Source organism: Hypomesus nipponensis, chromosome 10, assembly GCF_054491055.1.
Source record: "Hypomesus nipponensis isolate SF chromosome 10, ASM5449105v1, whole genome shotgun sequence".
In the NCBI taxonomy this organism is placed as follows: Eukaryota; Metazoa; Chordata; class Actinopteri; order Osmeriformes; family Osmeridae; genus Hypomesus; species Hypomesus nipponensis.
Genome location: NC_140370.1, coordinates 9,789,824 through 9,805,830, shown reverse-complemented (window position 1 = coordinate 9,805,830; position 16,007 = coordinate 9,789,824). Strand labels below are relative to the sequence as shown.

General features: G+C 42.8%; 4 protein-coding genes across 5 annotated transcripts; 2 read left to right on the top strand and 2 right to left on the bottom strand.

Moving 5' to 3' along the window:
• Nucleotides 1-23: 23 nt before the first annotated feature.
• On the bottom strand, nucleotides 24-994 carry LOC146271591 (transmembrane protein 14C-like). Its single transcript, XM_084708196.1, has 4 exons — nucleotides 743-994; nucleotides 556-657; nucleotides 379-466; nucleotides 24-212 (listed from the first exon to the last, which is right to left on the bottom strand). The coding sequence occupies exons 1-4, from the start codon at nucleotides 816-818 to the stop codon at nucleotides 155-157; spliced, it is 324 nt and encodes a 107-aa protein (XP_084564322.1). The 5' UTR covers nucleotides 819-994; the 3' UTR covers nucleotides 24-154.
• Nucleotides 995-1,079: 85 nt separating this feature from the next.
• pak1ip1 (PAK1 interacting protein 1) lies at nucleotides 1,080-3,697 on the bottom strand. The gene is made up of 10 exons (XM_084708195.1): nucleotides 3,453-3,697; nucleotides 3,139-3,301; nucleotides 2,912-3,032; nucleotides 2,679-2,753; nucleotides 2,527-2,579; nucleotides 2,287-2,432; nucleotides 1,881-1,978; nucleotides 1,657-1,756; nucleotides 1,410-1,536; nucleotides 1,080-1,242 (listed from the first exon to the last, which is right to left on the bottom strand). Exons 1-10 carry the CDS (start codon nucleotides 3,528-3,530, stop codon nucleotides 1,103-1,105), a joined length of 1,101 nt encoding a protein of 366 aa, XP_084564321.1. The 5' UTR covers nucleotides 3,531-3,697; the 3' UTR covers nucleotides 1,080-1,102.
• Nucleotides 3,698-4,150: 453 nt separating this feature from the next.
• LOC146271589 (uridylate-specific endoribonuclease C-like) lies at nucleotides 4,151-7,285 on the top strand. Its single transcript, XM_084707661.1, has 7 exons — nucleotides 4,151-4,265; nucleotides 5,523-5,622; nucleotides 5,759-5,870; nucleotides 5,956-6,077; nucleotides 6,269-6,381; nucleotides 6,476-6,629; nucleotides 6,735-7,285. The coding sequence occupies exons 1-7, from the start codon at nucleotides 4,255-4,257 to the stop codon at nucleotides 6,993-6,995; spliced, it is 873 nt and encodes a 290-aa protein (XP_084563787.1). The 5' UTR covers nucleotides 4,151-4,254; the 3' UTR covers nucleotides 6,996-7,285.
• A 383-nt stretch (nucleotides 7,286-7,668) lies between these two features.
• Nucleotides 7,669-15,622, top strand: cc2d1b (coiled-coil and C2 domain containing 1B). Of its 2 annotated transcripts, none has more exons than XM_084706853.1 (25): nucleotides 7,669-7,957; nucleotides 8,435-8,561; nucleotides 8,690-8,831; nucleotides 8,926-9,026; nucleotides 9,127-9,222; nucleotides 9,413-9,556; nucleotides 9,628-9,946; nucleotides 10,223-10,341; nucleotides 10,834-10,999; nucleotides 11,122-11,258; nucleotides 11,352-11,424; nucleotides 11,548-11,696; nucleotides 11,808-11,931; nucleotides 12,016-12,188; nucleotides 12,315-12,440; nucleotides 12,617-12,675; nucleotides 13,216-13,332; nucleotides 13,490-13,563; nucleotides 13,652-13,710; nucleotides 13,814-13,865; nucleotides 13,965-14,064; nucleotides 14,179-14,269; nucleotides 14,553-14,675; nucleotides 14,874-14,922; nucleotides 15,009-15,622. In XM_084706853.1, exons 2-24 carry the CDS (start codon nucleotides 8,499-8,501, stop codon nucleotides 14,883-14,885), a joined length of 2,619 nt encoding a protein of 872 aa, XP_084562979.1. In that variant the 5' UTR covers nucleotides 7,669-7,957; nucleotides 8,435-8,498; the 3' UTR covers nucleotides 14,886-14,922; nucleotides 15,009-15,622. The 2 variants fall into 2 exon arrangements, with proteins under 2 accessions (XP_084562979.1, XP_084562978.1); XM_084706852.1 differs by having other exon boundaries at nucleotides 7,669-7,969.
• Nucleotides 15,623-16,007: the final 385 nt, after the last annotated feature.

Sequence of the window (16,007 nt, the reverse complement as noted above, 5' to 3'; positions counted from 1 at the left end):
AGCGAATGTATAAGTTATCCTCTTTTATTTCTGGAAGACACAGAAGTGACATTCCATTCCACAAGATAATCTGCATCATACACATGACTGTGTGTAAAATGCTTGACTTACTGACCCATCCACAAATAACTTGTCAAAAGGATCATGCCCAAGATCATGATTGATGTGGTCCCTTGAGCATTCCCATAGCAATCTTCCCCACCATCAGTACACTAAATAGAAAAAAAACATATTAGTAGGTTGACATGTTTCTGACTGGTTCCTTGATAGGTTGTATTTTGATCAGATTGATTTTGTTTGCCACCACATGGCTTACAGAAATACAGAAGCTGCAACCTGCCTTTCATGTTTTACGATGGTAGTGAGCAGTCAAGTTACCTTATCCCTGCCATCAAACCAGCTGGCATGAACTTCCAGGAGTTTAGAAATCTCATCCCCATTACAACTGACAGTGATCCAGAGGTACCTATTTCACATAAATAAATACTCAAATAGTAGCATATAGTGTAATGAAAACAAATGTTGTGATAAAGTAAATGACATAGCCATTCCCACCTAGTAAAACCCACACATTTTTGGGATCTTGTGAGATGAGGTATGCACCAATGCCAGCCAAAACTCCAAAAACAAGGCCTGCTACTAGGGAAGTGACACTCCCTGTGGTGGGAATATAATAAAGATGTTTGTGGATAATACTGTAAATACTTCAGACTGTTCATTTATGTGTTGATCTATTCCATACCTGCTTTAACATAACCTATTATTCCACCAGATGATACAAAGGCTGCATAGCAGAAACCTATCCAGTCAATAGCCATTGTCTGACTAGTTTAAATTTACAAATATAATCTTGTACTGTAACTTCACCAAAGTTACCAGATGCAAACTGTCGAAACCAGTCAGTTATCCCATGTAGTTCAAGGAAGTGTTGCAGTGGGTTCAGTCTTCAGGTGTCATTTCTTCAATTTCCTGGTGTCGTCTATCATTTCAAAATAAAGGTTATATAAATAAGCCATTTAATTGCAGAAATATCTCCCCCTGGTGGCATTCACAAAAAACAGTCGAAAATGAGACTTGACTTGGAATTATGTTTTTTTTATTATTAGGTATCCAGTTTACGTTTCTTTTTTCCCCCATCCATTTTCTTCTTTTTGGGTTTACTCTCCTCCTCTATGACTACTACTTCTGTTTGGATCCTCACTTTCTTTGTCTTTAAAAGCTCTAAAGCATCATTGGTGGCCCCTAAAGGTGACACAAAGAATAGAGTAAGGAAAGGTGAAGAATGTGTCTGATTACCTTTTTGTACCTAAATAATTGTATGTATGTACAGTAAATCATATAAAACCACATCTGAGCATTAAAAAAATGAATGAAAAATGAAATGAAACATTAATTTGGTATAGTATTACCTTGAGATGTTGTTGCCTCTTCACACGGCTCTTTTACCTCCTGTACGCAGGAGGGTTTCCAGACAGCAACACAAGTCAGTCTTGCTGTCGTGTTCACCTTCCCAAGAAGAACTGGAGTCTCTATCTCCTGAGAGACAGACAAGGTCAATTGTGTCAGAACCAACGTCATGAACAATTATGTTCAGCAGTGGTCTTGGACGAGCAAAAGACAACAACAGTATCAAATGTTATCAGGGAAGATACATGCCTCTTTTAGTTGGAGTTTCCACATTTTGATGAATCCATCATTGGATGCCGTGACCAGAACAATGTAGTCCTCCATTGTGAAACTATCAACTGCTTTCACCCTGAGAAAAGAGAGTAAGCCTTTATCTAGAGTCCATGCATGTTGTTCATAAATGTTTAGATATAAAGAACTTGGCTATATTTTCTACTCTAGATTTCTAATGAGCTGAAATCAGGAAATCATACCTGGTTTCATGAGCCTTGAACTCACACACCCACTGTTGTGTTTCCACATCACATAACCTGACTGTCTCATCATCTCCTGCTATGGCCACGATGGTGTTCTAAAAAAACAGAAACATTCACAGCTTTAAAAGGATGAACTCAAAGCAAATCTGAGACTTTTTGTTGACAACAATCCAGTGATGTGTTGATGTGGTGCAAAAATGCAACACTTGCAAAAATGACCAAGCAAGTTGTTTATATTCTGACCATTTTGGATGATCATTTAGATGATAACTGATATTACTTACTGCTATTTGTCACCTTGACAACGGGACCTTAGAGTATCTTAAAAAGCCATAGCTACACCAACTAGCAGGTTGTGATTAAACATCCACAGAATGTGCTTTGATTTGGGAAGTGAACTCACTGACAGAAACTTGATGGATGAGATCCTCTTGGGATTTGTCATGGTACCAGTAAGTGTGGCTGTCTCCAGGTTGTAGATATCAATTTTGTCATTCACCACCACTGCATATTTATCCCCATCAGGAGACCATTTAACAATGTGGGCATCTGAGGACCATGAACAAAGTTAACTTACACAGTGTCATCTTTTTTCTGCACACAGTATTTATACCTTCATTATGTTGACAATTTGAATACTTACTCTGTTTTATATTTTTGATGAAAGCTGATCGCCCATCAATAAGATTCCATGTTCTAAAAAAAAAAAAAGGTATGAGAGTCAATATTAATTCATGGCGAGGAAGGAGGGTAATAGAATAAAAAGGTTTCCCGAGAACAACACAGCCAGTTGACCTCAGTGTCTTGTCCGTCCCGACTGAAAGTGCGAGTTTCCCTGAGGGGTGGACGGACAGTGATGTCACATGACCCCTAAGATAAAAAGCAAAACAAAAGAAGGCAACAGTACATTTTTTTGTCAGACAAGTCTTTCAGCAGTAATGGGGAGGGTCCTCAATATTATGGCATCATACTATTGCCATGTCTTTTTGCAGTCTTTAGTAAGCTGTCGATGTCCCTTTCCACCTTACTTGTGAGCTTTGATGGATTTCAGACACTCCCACTTCTTAGTGCTCCACACGCACAAGAGACCATCTTCACCACCACTCAGCAAGTGAGACGTGCCGTAGAACTCTAGACATGAGACAGTACCTGCAAGGTTCAAGGGAAACCGTAAGTGCTCAAAAGTTCTTCTCTGATATGATATGTAGAGACTATAGCGGAATTAAAAACTGTGATTAGCAGCTCCAAAACGTACCATCATGATGCAACAGAGCTCCATGTTCAATTCTCTTTTTCATGTCATACAGCTGGATAGTTTCATCTTTGCTTCCAGTGGCGATGAATCTCTCACTGGTTGCCACAGTACACACTGATGCCGTGTGATTATGGTGTGTGAAGTCTGCCGTGGTAGTCCACTCCTGGAAACGGAGAACATATCAGCGCCTTTTAAGGCTATATTTCTAGTGCATACGACAAAAACGACTGAACAACTTATCGCTATTAGGAACAATTAAACATCTCTATTCCGACTAGCTAATATAGTGGTGTGCGTAAAAGCTTGCTCCGTACCTGCTCTCCAACGCAAACACGAAAACCAAAAGCTATCTGCTCGTAACTTCCAGCTATTAGTTCCACTACAGGTGCCATGGTGCCCACACAATGGAACGGGCGCTTGTTAGTTCCCCTTGTGTATTATGCCTATCCAACAACGTTTACCGAACAATCTGCTTATTATTATTTTAACACCCTACTTCTTTAATAATATGAGAAAAAGTAACTTCCGACAGAAAACACGTTCTCAGCGTGGATGAAAAGCGTGTGGTTGACTTCCGGTGCAGAATATCAGAATAAAAGCCAACAGCAAATGCCCCTGAATGAAAGAATGAATAACTTTAATTCGAGTTTTTATTTTGGTTTTCACTTTGAAATGGTTGAGTTCATAATAAAGAAAGTAGAATGTTTTGCTTTATTTTGATAATGTTAAGTATATTGATTGTGAACTAATTATTGATTCGTACAAAAGTAAAGTTTTTTTTGTAAAAAAAACAAAAACAAAAGTTGTTCATGCGGTTGCAAAAGTGGAATATAGCACCACAATGGCTTATAGTTCTTTATGCTGGTATAAAAGAACGTGTTTGTGTATTGGGCGAGACGCAGCGTGTATCCATCCATTTTTCTGAGAAGTCCACGCATTGGAAAATTCTGTGTAAGAAGGAACCGCCTTTCCTCAGAGCGTCAGCCTTTATAAGACAATATAATTGGACAAATTCTATGCTGCCTTTTGACTGGCACGTAAGATGATAACTGTATATAGGCAGATTTTTTTCTTTACGGGATGTGAGGATAACACTTTGTCTTTGAAGGAGTTAGAATGGCACGAAGGTAAGAATGTTTATAAAAAATATCCATCTAGCGCTCATGTAGACCTATGTATGACTAATAGGCTAAATTCAAAATAATTTCAAACAAATGTGCAAAGTCAGTCATTGTAATAATTCCGAATTGTAATTGTTGACAAAGTTGATACAGAACAAAGAAGTAACAAATAAAGCCGTGTCAACTAGGTCGTGTTAAAATCACAAGAGTAGCCTACAAAAAATGTTTGCTGTTGCTGCTTTTGGCTTTAAACAATTCCCTTAAATTTGTCATCAAACGGTATGTTTCTTCTTTTCTGTAGGGTTAATCACTCAGTTTTAGATCAATACTTTTAGCGCATTCTTCGCTAAAGATGTGCAGTTTTGCCACACTGTAGCTGTATGCATTTAGGTTTTAAATGCAGCTGTTGCGCAGTTTTTGAAGTTGATCTTGGGATAGGAACGCTAGTCTGGAAGTTATTAGTGCATTCCAATAGACAACTGAACTACTCCAATAAAGTCTTGCACATTTCAGCATAAAGCTGTCAGTTTTTCTGAACCATACATCGATGAATCACAACCGTGATCTATTTTGATACATTTCCTTTCATATGTACTTCTGCTTTTTCATCCAATTACACAATAATCTTAGCCATCTTAAGTGTGAGCTACAGGGTCTCACAGTATTACTGATAAAGAATAAAAACGGTACATTTGTCTTTTGGGGGGTTAATTAAATGATCCACCATAGTCATGAAGTGGAAGAAAAGGTTTTGTATTAGTCTAACTGCTGGATCCAATGGGTGGCAAGAGGTGGCAGCTGCCAACCCAGCTAAAAAGACTTGCCACCCCAGTCTACCTATGCTAAACTATTTGTATAAATTCTAGTCCATGCTACCCTTCATCTACTTCCTGCCACCCCAGCTAAAGATTTCTAGATCCATCGCTAGGATCATGGATGACCCTTTTGTAATTTAACAAAAAATTGTAACTAGATACAGGTGTGGCTTTTAGGCTACTTCCTGCTGAGGCCCACTTCCTACTAGTTTGAAAATCCATTATATTGTTTCATATAGCAGACACCACTTAAGTTCCAATACATTCTGCAGGCTAAAGCAAAAAGCCTCCCTGTATTTGTTTTTTAACCAAAACAAATGGTTATTTTATATTGATTATAATTGCTATTCATTATTTTGTTTTGTTGTTGCAATGATCAGAGTTGTAATTATGAATACTACTAACACTAACTGACAACTGTTCATCTGACAACTGTGGATCTCTACAGTCAAGGTGTGAACCTGGAGCTTTCTCAGATACTCAACCAGCTGTGGAATTTGGACTCCAATCGCCTAAATCCTGGGACTGACTACAAAATCAATCTGCAGGTCAGTGTTTTAATATTACAGTTCCAATTAAGATGCATACAAGCTGCCTGGTTCAGCATAGATTAGATGTAATTCAATTTGACATTTAACTATGTTCTGGTTACAACGTTTTTATTTGTATCTCTTGTTTATTCAGGGCAAGGCAGGTTATGTGGCCCAAGGCAGCAACTATGCTGTTGACAGAGCAAGGGCTCCTCTTTTCAGTCATGTCAACCTAGACAAGCTCAAAAGTATCGAGACGTATGCCCGTAAGTAGAAGGCAAGGGTCTGATCGTTTTTGTGATCCATTTTGTTCTGTATATTTAAATGTAATGTACCTTTACACTTTTACAGATTTCATCAACCTGCTGGACAACTATGAGATGTCCACAGGTGTGTCAGAGACGGTTACCTCTGAGGAGCTGAAAGAGAACCACGTCTTTCTAGATGCCATACTGGAGACGGAGGTCATGAAGGTATATCCTCTAACTTTCTCTGTTTAATAAAATTGACTACATTTACAATGACATGACAGTGTATTTTTCTGCAAGTTGGCATGGCATTTTTTATGTCTGAAATGTAAATATTATGGTGTTTGGCAGAAGGGAAGCAGTTCTACTGCAGTTGTGTATTCCCATGATTATAGTCTTTCAATTTGGCATTTCAGTGTGCTCACAAGTACCTGGTCAGTAAGGGACAGTCTCCTTCAGACCAGAAGCAGTTCAAGAGGCAGCTCTATGACATATGGTTCCATCTTTACCATAGGGACAGGAGTGGAGGGTGAGTCTGAATACATTCTTTCCACTATTGTTCATTGTCTATGTCCTCCAATTAGTATCCTACAACCTGTTTACCAATATGTGAATATTTTCAGTGAAGATTCCTGTGGGTTTGAGCATGTGTTTGTTGGTGAGACCAAACACGGCAAGGAGATTATGGGTTTGCACAACTGGATCCAGTTCTACCTGCAGGAGAAGCATGGCCATGTGGACTATAAAGGCTACAAGGCCAGGGCCAACAAAGACAGTGTAAGAAGACCTCTTATCAGTTGTGTGTTTAGCTAAAATTACTTCTTTAGCTTTGCATGCCACGTTACAGTACACAGGTAAAAAACTCTTTGATTTGTCCTGCAGCCCGATGAAGATGACCACGTCCTCAACCTGCAGTTCAGCTGGAAGGGGCTTGTGAAGCCCATAGGCGGCTCCTTCATCGGGGTCAGTCCTGAGTTTGAGGTGGCTCTCTTCACCATAATTTTCCTCAAGTCCACTGAGAAAATGACCACTGCAGTGGTAAAAGTCGACGAGTACGTTCTGGAGATTGTAGTGTATCGACATGGTCGCTCTATTGGAACCTCCTACCCCAAGCTGCTCAGCAGCAACAACAGAGACCTGTAGTGTGCAACACTTAACTGAATCTGATGTCTTACATTCCATTCAAGTCTGTTACTCTGTTCTTGGTTTTTAGTTTTTATACAGACAATTAATTTACAGCTTGGGTCAGAAACTCAGGTGAAATTCTTTTAACAATTAGAAGTGAGCACTTATGCACTATAAGCAGTTTATTGTTTTTACATAGGCCAATGTTGTAAATCTGACCCTAAAGCTTTAATTGTAGGCCTATGTTTTCAAGATTTCAGATTCCCTATGCCACAAATATGCCATTAAAACAACGTATGTTGGCTAAAGCTTTGTCCTGTCGTATTTTTGTCCAATTATGTCGGCTATAGCGCATTTGAAGTCGATTGAGTAGGCCGAGCCTACACAATTGTGTTAATTGAGTTAATTAATACAAACCAAGTAGTTAATGTGGGTAATCTCCGGGGAGTCGTCAGAAGGGCTGAACATAATGGCCAACTTCAGCTAGGCTATCCTTTAACAGTTAATAAGCACTAACTAAGATATGAATTTAAAAGACAGGTTTAATTAGCATATGTTTGTGAATAGTTAAATATTGCCCACCCTGGATGATTTTATAACAGACAGTTTGACTGACGGTGAGTAATAGGCCTGAGTTCTCTGAAGTGGGCTGGCTCTCCACAGTAAGTAAGGTGTTGGACAACAAGTGCAGCCATCCTTGCAAAAGCCTTCGACACCCAGGCAGCAATCATTACAACACACCCTTTTTTAGCCATATTCTATATTATACTGTTTATATATTATACTGTTTATCAGACACACAGTAAAAGTGGAATACATGTCCCTCCTAATGGCATTCGCATGCACATATTGCCATCTACTGACAGTCAGCAGGAAGGCAGGACTATCCAAACAGTGCTGACGCCAGACCCATGCCATACCTGCCGGTTGTACCATCTCTCATGAGTAGCGGAATAACTGGATAGTCTGAGCAAAATAAGGTGAATGACTGGGTAAGTGGCTCCCTAGGTTGATACTAGCTACATCGTTTTATATAGAATTACCTTTAAGATGGATAACGTAGTTGGCTATCTGACTACTTATGTTATGCCAATGTTTTGACTATTACCGAACTAGCTAGCTATAGTAGCCATGCTAGCTAGCTAGACTGCCTCAATCTGTCAACGACGTCAGACTATCTATCACCAAGACACTAGCGTTAATGGAATAGCAATGGCACAGTCGAAACAGTTCTGGACCGTTTTCATAGCAAGGTTGCTAGTTAATTATAATGTAGTGCATCTAAGTATGAATTACACGGTCGGTAGCTAAAGCTTTCGTTATCAAGCTAGCTGGTGCTAGCTAAACTTATAAGTTCGGGGCGGTGGTGTGTAGCCCGGGCACCTGATGAGCATGTCACATGATTTACAACTGTGACAACTTCGTACCCCTGTGTTCTCTGTTTGTTTTTTGCTCAGGAGTATTAAGGGACGAGTGGAAATTCGTCCTGTCTTGGCTTGAGGGTTAAACAAGTAGCTGAATATGTTTGGTAAAAAGAAACGGCCACCGGTGCCTAAGGGGTCAGGTGCTGCTGCAGCAAAACAGGTGAACTTATTTGTCATCAGTCATGCCACACACATTCACGTGACAACAAGTCTAGATGAGTTGTCTCTGTTCCAGGAACATATATTTACAATGCCATGTCAATCATCCTTATTTTTACCTTGTTACAGATGGGTTTATTTTTAGACTTCAACCCAGAGGACATGATTGGTATGGATCAAAACCTGGATGACCATGACCTGGAGGCTGAATTAGCTGCCATCACAGGGACAACAACCACTGGTGGTGACAGGTCAAAACAGAAGGTTAAAAGTAAGTACAAAACAGAGCTAGGGCCTATTTGGGCCTATAAATCCTGGTAGTATGAAATTAGATGTTGCTAAAATTTTGTGTTCCAATGTCTTAGCTCCCCTACCAATGGAGGACATAGCGAGAATGGCAGAGGAGTGTATGAAAGACTATGATGATGAGGACGATGAAGATCTGGAGGATGATGAAGATTTATTGGTAAATTCGTAAGCGTATAATGATCATCCTCTGATGTTTTTCTGAATGCTGTTTGGGGCAGGTACATGTAGCAGTTTTTTTCTTGTGCTTTTCTTACCAGGCTGAGCTACAGGATGTTGTGGGTGTCGAGGAAGTTGAGGATGCCGCTACCCCAATCTCTACTGCCTCTGCTGAAACACCAGAATCACCACTTCAGGTACATCTCCGGCTCAGTTTTGCAGTAGCAACCGAGATACTTCAGTGAGTGAATGTATATCATCGTTCATAGGATGCCATGCAACAGAATATGGAAATACTGAGTCACCAAGTGTCTTTGATGTATGGTTTTGCTTTGAGAGATGTTGTGCGGAAACTCCTTAGAGCATTAGACTGTGCGTGTGCTGTAGGTGCAAACAGCAGGGGTCCCTTCAACCCCAGGAAGTCTCCAACACACCCTGGAGGAAAGAGTGGCCATGTATAAGACTTCCCTGAGCAACGCCAAGGCCTCAGGGGAGTCGTCTAAAGCTAGGAGATATGACAGGGGCTTAAAGGTGAGCAGCATTTCTTTCTTTCCCTGAGTTACATCCCTCTTCTCCTCCTGACCGTGAACATGTCTGTGCAGACCCTGGAGTCCATGCTGGCCTCAGTTAAAAAAGGGGGAAAGGTTGACGAGGCAGAAATCCCTCCACCTGTAGCCTGCAGTGGCCCAGGTGCACCCTCCAGACCCCCTGTCCCTCCACGGCCCTCAGCTCTGGTCACAGCAGACCCCGAGTCCACACCTCCAGAGCAACAGGTGGCGCCAAAGGCTGGTGTTGCGACGCCATCTGTTTCACCTGAGGTTGAACCCAGCGGTGAGGAGAAGCTGTTGTCCAATGCCACCCTGGTTACTGTGGGCAGCCAGCCCACTTCGGAGGAGAACACTGGTCAGGCCCACTCACCCGGTCAGTCAAACTGTCTGTTTTAATGTAGAAAATCCAGTCTGGCAATACTTCTAGTATACTATTCACAAACCAATGTTAATTATGCCTTTCATTTTTCAATGTATTTTTTAGTTAGTGCTTATTATCTATCTGTTAAAGCAGTCATACATAAGAGTAATGACAGACTTGACTGCTGTCTCGAGTCATAAAGTGGGCAATCAGTCTGGTTTTGTCATGAATGCAGGCATTCACTGTGGTTGTTTGTGTGTCTGTTTCCTGGTATGTGTGCACATATAGTTGGAGACACAACCAAGGAAATGCTTGTGGAACGTCAGAGAGAGTATAGGATGGCTGCTTTAAGAGCAAAGCAGCAAGGGGACATTGAGCAAGCCAAGCTGTACATAAGGACCGGCAAGGTAAATTATACAACTACCTTTACACCATATTAAAGATGAGGAATAAGGATTTTCCTTTTCAGGGATGATTTAAGTAATTGGTCCCGCGGTTAATTATGTTTGTGAATCCATGTGTGTTGTTTAGAATTCACTTTCTCATACAACACTGAATGAATAACAAGGATAACCATTGTAGCTTATCAGATCACATTTCTCCTTTGTAGTTCTTCAGTTAAGTAAAGGTATAAAAGTATAAATCTAGGATGCATAAAGACTGGGTTATAGCCCAAAACTGAAGGAGACATTCTTGCCTTCTTGCTGTCTGGAAGTAGTTCATGGTTGGCAGCAGAATGTCCCTGGAGGGGGCTGAGCGTCTCCTTAACCTGCTGTCCCTCTTGGCTCTCTAGAGCCCTGTCTGTTTCTCAGCTGCCCGAGCGATCTGAAGCATGCAAAACATGCTGGAGGAAAACAATGACAGGCATTATGATCACGTTGTTTTCCTTCCTCTTTCAGAGGTTTGATGCGGTAATCGAAGCCCTGGAGAAGGGCCAAGGTGTCGACCTGAGCGGCCTGCCTCCCTCCCTGGCGGAGGGGATGAGCCCCGCAACACCTGCCCCAGTGAAGCAACCCTCCCCTGGGCCAACCGCTAATTCCACCCCCCCTGCATCAACACCAACAGGTCTCAACAACATTATAGTGTCTCTCCAGCTGCCCTCCAAATTGTTAGTCCTCTCTGCCTAAACTTAAGACCATTCATAGGTAATCTGTATCTGTAATATCCTTCTATCATCTCCTCTGCAGCCGTCTCCAGCCCCACCCAGCCCAGGGATGTCCTGGAGGCTCTGGAGCAGAGGATGGCCAGGTACCAGGAAGCCTGCGCCCAGGCCAAGACCAGCGGGGACGAGCGGAAGGCCCGCATGCACGACCGCATCGCCAAGGTGAAACCTTACTCAATCTGCTTTTGATAATACTCTCTTACTACTGGGAAGTGTTGAGCTCATTATGATCTTTACCTGCCTACTACCCTACAGCAATACCAGAGTGCCATAAGAGCCCACAAAGCAGGAAAAGCCGTGAACTTTGAGGAGCTTCCAGTCCCCCCAGGTCAGACCCTATGTGATTCACGTCCTGTATTGACACGGTTGCAGCAGGTGTTCTGGGGAAGCGAAGGTGGAGTGTGATGTCAGAACGCTGACAAGGGGAATGCTGTGATCTCCACCCAACCAGGCTTTCCTCCCATCCCTGGCCAGAAGGGGGCAGAACCTGAGCAGGGATTTGCTGCTGTGCTCGAGGCCGCCAATAAGCTGGCATCCACAGAAGCTGCTGAGACGGGGGAGGAAGAGGGAGATGACGGGGCGGAGAAAGAACCAGAGGAGGTAGGCTGCTTCCACGAGACCACCATCCAGTGGTGAGCCACTGATGGACTGGTGAGTTATAAACAATGGAAACCAAAGTTACAAACGTGTGTCAACATTCCATATGTACAGACTACTGTTCCAGACAAGCCAAAGAAGCCTATGTTGGCCGTGCCCCCCACAGCACAAGGCCCTGGGAGGACCCCCTCCCCCTCCCCAGAGAGAACATCCAAGCTGGATGGCCTCTCTCCCACTGGTCAGTATATAAAATGACCTTGACAGCACTCATCTCCTCAAACTGTAAATCACAGCTCCCCACCCCCTGCCCTTCTCCCTGTAGCGGTTCAGCAGCTGGACTTCCTGGAAGGCCGCAGGAAGCAGTACATGAAGGCGGCCCTGCAGGCCAAACAGAAGAACGACATGGATCAGGCCAGGCAGCTACTGCGCACTGCCAAGGGCTTTGAGCCCATGATCGAGGCCACTCGCAGTGGCAAGACTGTGGACATCAGCAAGGTCAGCCTCCATGACAACATGAGCGTGACTGGACTCTCCATGTAGGAAATCCAGTCATGTCAGATCCATTTATGTTGATGTAGATGTGCTTTTACCCCCCCCCCCCTCCCCCCTGGTGTGTTGTAGGTGCCATCCCCCCCTGGTGACGAAGACGAGGACTTCATCCTGGTGCACCACAGTGACGTCCAGATCTCGGAGAAGGCCGAGGAGGTCTACACTCAACTGGCCAAGATCTTGAAGGAGCAGTATGAGGTGCCATGGACGATCTCCCTCCTTTTGAACAGATGCCTCTTCTAACCATGTACCTCACTGTTCCTCATGAGACTTGACTAAAGCTACCAACTTATTTATGATTCCAACCAGAGCACTAACGTCACACATTTACCATCAGATGACTTACTGCTGTCTCCCTGTTTCCTCCTGTTTAGAAATGCATGACTTACTCCAAGCAGTTCACCCACCTGGGTAACATCACAGAGACAACCAAGTAAGCTTCTTATTAGGGATGCACCAAATCCTGATTTTTGGGGTTCGGAAACCGAATCCTACTCCCATCCTCAATCCATTAACACAGTAAACACATGAATGAAAAACATATTTCGGATGTTTCATATGCAAACGTGTATGTTTTAACAGCGGAGATGTTGTGTATTGTTTAGGGTCTTTGCCACCGCGAGACAAATCGGCATTGCATATTGAACATGTAGCTCGATTTGTATCGCCTTCTTTTGACTGAAAGTACTGCCAAACAACACTTTCTGCTCACGAGTTCCATTTTCACTTTCGCTCAGCCTACTGCATTGAACGGTCCACCTACGTTAACACCTTCCCGTAATCAACGGTGGAGTCATTATGTTGACCAGCCGAATATTCGGCCAAAACCGAATCCTGGATTCGGTGCTACTTCTTATGTCATAACGCATTCATGGATATCCATGGACTCTACTGCTAGAACTAACCCATGCGTACACTGTTCAGTAAGGGTGTGGTGGGGCGTTTTAACAATGTGCAATGTGTTTTGTTTTAGATTCGAGAAGATGGCTGCCAGCTGTAAAAAGAATCTAGAGATTCTGAAGTTGTCTCAGTCCAAAGGCCTGGATCCTCCCAAACATCATTTTGAAGAAAGGACATACCACACTGTCCGGTAGGCATCTACACAGCTCACTGACATTCAAATGGAACTAGGAACCCACACAGAAACACTCAATCACCAGCACATAAGCACAAAGGAACTCTGTTGTTCTAATCCCCCCACCTCTTTCTTGATGGACCTGGTCATACAACCTCTTTGTCTCCTCCAGGATCTTCCCAGATCTGAGCAGCACTGAGATGGTGGTGGTCATCGTTGGGGCGATGAATCTACCTGCTCCCGCAGGTAACACTCACGCCTGCACACACTCATCACCAAAGATTCGGCGTCTAACACGCACATCCACACTAACCTCTCTACTCATTCTCCTCAGGTATACAAACAAATGACCTGGATGCCTATGTCAAGTTTGACTTTCCATACCCCAGCACGGTGAGTAGACTGAAGCTGTTGAAGACAAACTATTACGGGTTCCAGTGGGCTGCTATTCACCTACGTGTGAACTCATGTCTGTGTTCCCTTGTGGCCCTCCAAGGAGCAACCCCAGAAACACAAAACGGCTGTCATCAAGAACACTAACTCACCAGGTATGTAAAAGGAGCAGACGCGATGAGTTAAGTCTTGAGCCTCACATAATGTGTGTGCACAAACCACCCTTGTAACGAGGGTTTGTCTATCTGACACAGAGTACAACCAGAGCTTCACGTTAAACATCAACCGCAACCACAGAGGCTTCCGGAGAGTGCTGCAGTCCAAAGGGCTCAAACTGGAGGTGCTGCACAAAGGGTGAGTCCAGCGCCTCATCGCCCCAATTAGAGACCTGCGGTGGTATATTGCACTGGGCAAACAGGCCTCTCGGTCATGGAGGTTGATGTCGCCCCGTCCTGTGTCATGTGACAGGGGCTTTCTGCGCAGCGACAAGCCTGTCGGAACGGCCCAGGTGAAGCTGGAGAAGCTGGAGACTCAGAGTGAAATCAGGGAGATTGTGGAGGTGAGAGCCTGCCTGCTGGATGGGGGCTGGCAGACAGTGCTGGAGTGGGCTTGAAAAGGCTGGATGTCCCTCAGATATGTTTATCATAAGTGTCGAATGTCTACTGATGGTGTCAGGGGGTTCTACAGTACTCTCCTCCAGTGAGTTTTTCCTTGAGGGTTTAGTTTGGTTGAGGGGCAGTTCTATAGGCGTATGTTAAGCCTTCTGTGATATTGCTTGTAAAAAGGGCTATACAAATCCATTTAGATTTGATTTAAGTAAGTCATGTATGTGCTCTTCCTAGGTAATGGATGGTCGTAAGTCCACAGGGGGTCGTGTGGAGGTAAGGGTCCGTCTGAGGGAGCCTCTGAGTGGACAGGACCTTCAGACCACCACAGAACGCTGGCTAGTCCTAGACCAGTCTCAGGTAAGCATAGCCCAAACAATCACGCCACTGTAATGTAGCTGTCCTAGTATTTTGAGGATTATGTGGAGTATATTGAGTATTATAGGAACTTGTCGCACTTGTAGAATCCATGTTATGATTGTACAGGCTGTGATGATGTTACTTCAGACATGTGATTTTGTCTTGCCTGTTTTTTTGTGTTTTTTAACTGTCAACCAGGTTCTTCTCTAAGTGATACTGCTGCAACTTGGACGTAATCTCTAACTGGGTACGTTTGGGTTCTTTTCCTCAACATTATTTTACATGAAGGCCCAATAATGAAAGTACTTAATAAATAACCACCTTCTCTTACAGATGAAGAGCACTTTCTTCTTTCTGAAAGGAGTACAAGAGGAAGAGAGTAATGAAAGTGATGGTCTGATGTCATGGCTAGCATGTTGAATCTTCCTGTTTCTGGCTTCTTGACACAGACCAACACAGGTCTTTTACTTTGAAAATGTTTGCACACTGAAATACACAAAGCCCCCCCCCCCCCTCCTAAGCTGATACTGTTGCCCATAGTTTATATATAATGGCATCTATGCACTAATACCAAAGTAATCACTGTTGCTGTAAGATCCTGCATATTTGAAATGTCTTAAGCTGCCAAACAGGTTATGCTAAAGAAGGATGTTTTTCAATGTTGTTCCCAGGACTGGTATTGCTTTCCTCCAGGAGCATATCCACAGTGCTTTCAAAACAGCAAAATGGCAGGTGCTCAGGCAAGAGCTGGTACTTTTACAGTTGTGTTGTATCGTTTGTTTACTCAAACAAGCCACTCACTAACTGTCACAACTTAAAAGGTAATATAGTAGCTGAATTGTACTTATGTGGCGCTTGGCACTTTGGATTAAACAGATGTTTGTGCTCAATGTTGTGCTCCAGATGGACTCATGACATGTTACTAAACTGCACATTTAAAAAATGTATCTTTTGGTTGTGCTTGTCATTTTTCTTTGAACAAACTAATGGGTTTATGCACTGTACAGCAACACGTTGTATACATATGGAATCAGGAGTATATGATTGGAATTATATCATAATATATCTAACCTTAACTTGAGAATTTATTTGTTTGTGCAAATTCAGATTTGGAAATCAAAAGTTCACAAGCCATAATATTTATCAAAATGTCTGAGCCAAGTAATTACATTTTCTTTACTGATATACCTCTTCGTCAGAAAGTTGCTAACTCATGATACTGTATTATAAGTGTGGTCTTAACATTTCCCTTGTTTTGCATCTTTGACTGTTCAGACATCAGTTAAGTTATCCTTCTACCACTCTGTTTGAAAGTATATGACTTACCATGTT